Source organism: Monoraphidium neglectum (assembly GCF_000611645.1).
Source record: "Monoraphidium neglectum strain SAG 48.87 unplaced genomic scaffold scaffold04281, whole genome shotgun sequence".
Classification (NCBI taxonomy): Eukaryota; Viridiplantae; Chlorophyta; class Chlorophyceae; order Sphaeropleales; family Selenastraceae; genus Monoraphidium; species Monoraphidium neglectum.
Genome location: NW_014009348.1, coordinates 3,555 through 4,758, shown reverse-complemented (window position 1 = coordinate 4,758; position 1,204 = coordinate 3,555). Strand labels below are relative to the sequence as shown.

At 66.6% G+C, this 1,204-nt stretch overlaps 1 protein-coding gene across 1 annotated transcript; it reads right to left on the bottom strand.

The window, feature by feature from the left end:
- Positions 1-136: 136 nt before the first annotated feature.
- Positions 137-427, bottom strand: MNEG_14139 (hypothetical protein; the record flags this gene model as incomplete). Its single annotated transcript, XM_014037389.1, has 1 exon — positions 137-427. A coding segment is annotated over one exon (291 nt), but the record flags the coding sequence as incomplete, so codon positions are not given.
- Between the last annotated feature and the right edge of the window lie 777 nt (positions 428-1,204).

The following is a 1,204-nucleotide window of genomic DNA, read 5'->3' as shown; positions in this document are numbered from 1 at the left end:
CATACACACACACGCATACACACACACGCACACACACACTCGCACGCACACACACACACACACACACACACACACACACACACACAACACATCGCACGCACGCAGTGCGCACGCCGCGCGCCCCACGCGCGCCCACCATGCAGGCGAGCGTCCACAGCTTGCTGGTGTCCGTCCTCTTGTACACCTGCCCCTTGAGCTCCACAAAGTTGGCCGCGATCAGCAGCGCCAGCAGCGCGTGCCGCGCGCTGTTCATGGCCACCGAGAACAGGATCGCCTCGCACATGAGCACCGCCGCGTGCGCCGTGACCAGCAGGACGGCAATGAAGGCATCGCACACCAGCTGGGCGGCGCCGATGCGGCGGCGGCTGTAGAGGGTGCAGGTGCCCGAGAGCGCCTCCAGAACATCGACGCCGAAGTTTGAGATGATCTGGGAGCAATGAGATGAGGCGTGCGCATGCGCGGCAGGGGTGAGACGGGGCACACATATGCGGTTTGAGGAGGGGGATTATGGAACCGGCCTGTGGGGCCGGAGCCGGGCCCGTCCTCGGAGCAAGCTGTCCAAACTCGACCAGTCCACTGCAGCTGCTGTTGATGGCACCAGGGCCTGGACGCAACAGCCCGGCGGCGCGCGAGTCCTGCGCCTCTGTAAATGCAGCATATTCGCGCCCCTGCCCCGCGGGCTTCACCTTGTCGAGGATCTCCAAGGCATTGAACAGCACTTGGATCTTGAGGAACTCCGAGGTTATGTCCTTCATCCAGTAGTAGATCAGCCCCGGCCGCAGCAGCGTCAGCGCGCCCGCCGCGGCGACCAGCAGCAGCGCGGCAACAAGATCGTACAGCTGGTGGCCGGGCAGCAGGCGGCAGCCGCAGGCAGGGCGGCCGCGGGACGTGACGACGCTCGCCGCCGCGCGGAGGGCGCGGAGCGGCAGGAGCGTCAGGGAGGCCTTTGAGGGAGGGGATGGTGGAGGGGGCGGCGGGTGCGGCGGGGCGCAGCGCAAGCCTTGTGTTGTGCGACTCAGGGCGAGGGGCACCAAGCTTCAACCCTGTCACAGGTGTGCTCGAGGAACCAAAGGCGGGGCCAGGACGTCGCCCGGGCCAACACGGCGGCGCTCGAGGAGCTGACTGGCCGTTAGCTCAAGGCCACAGCAATCAACGGTGGCTGAATTGGGGCGCTGTCCTCTCGCGGTTTGCGGCGCCCACCAGG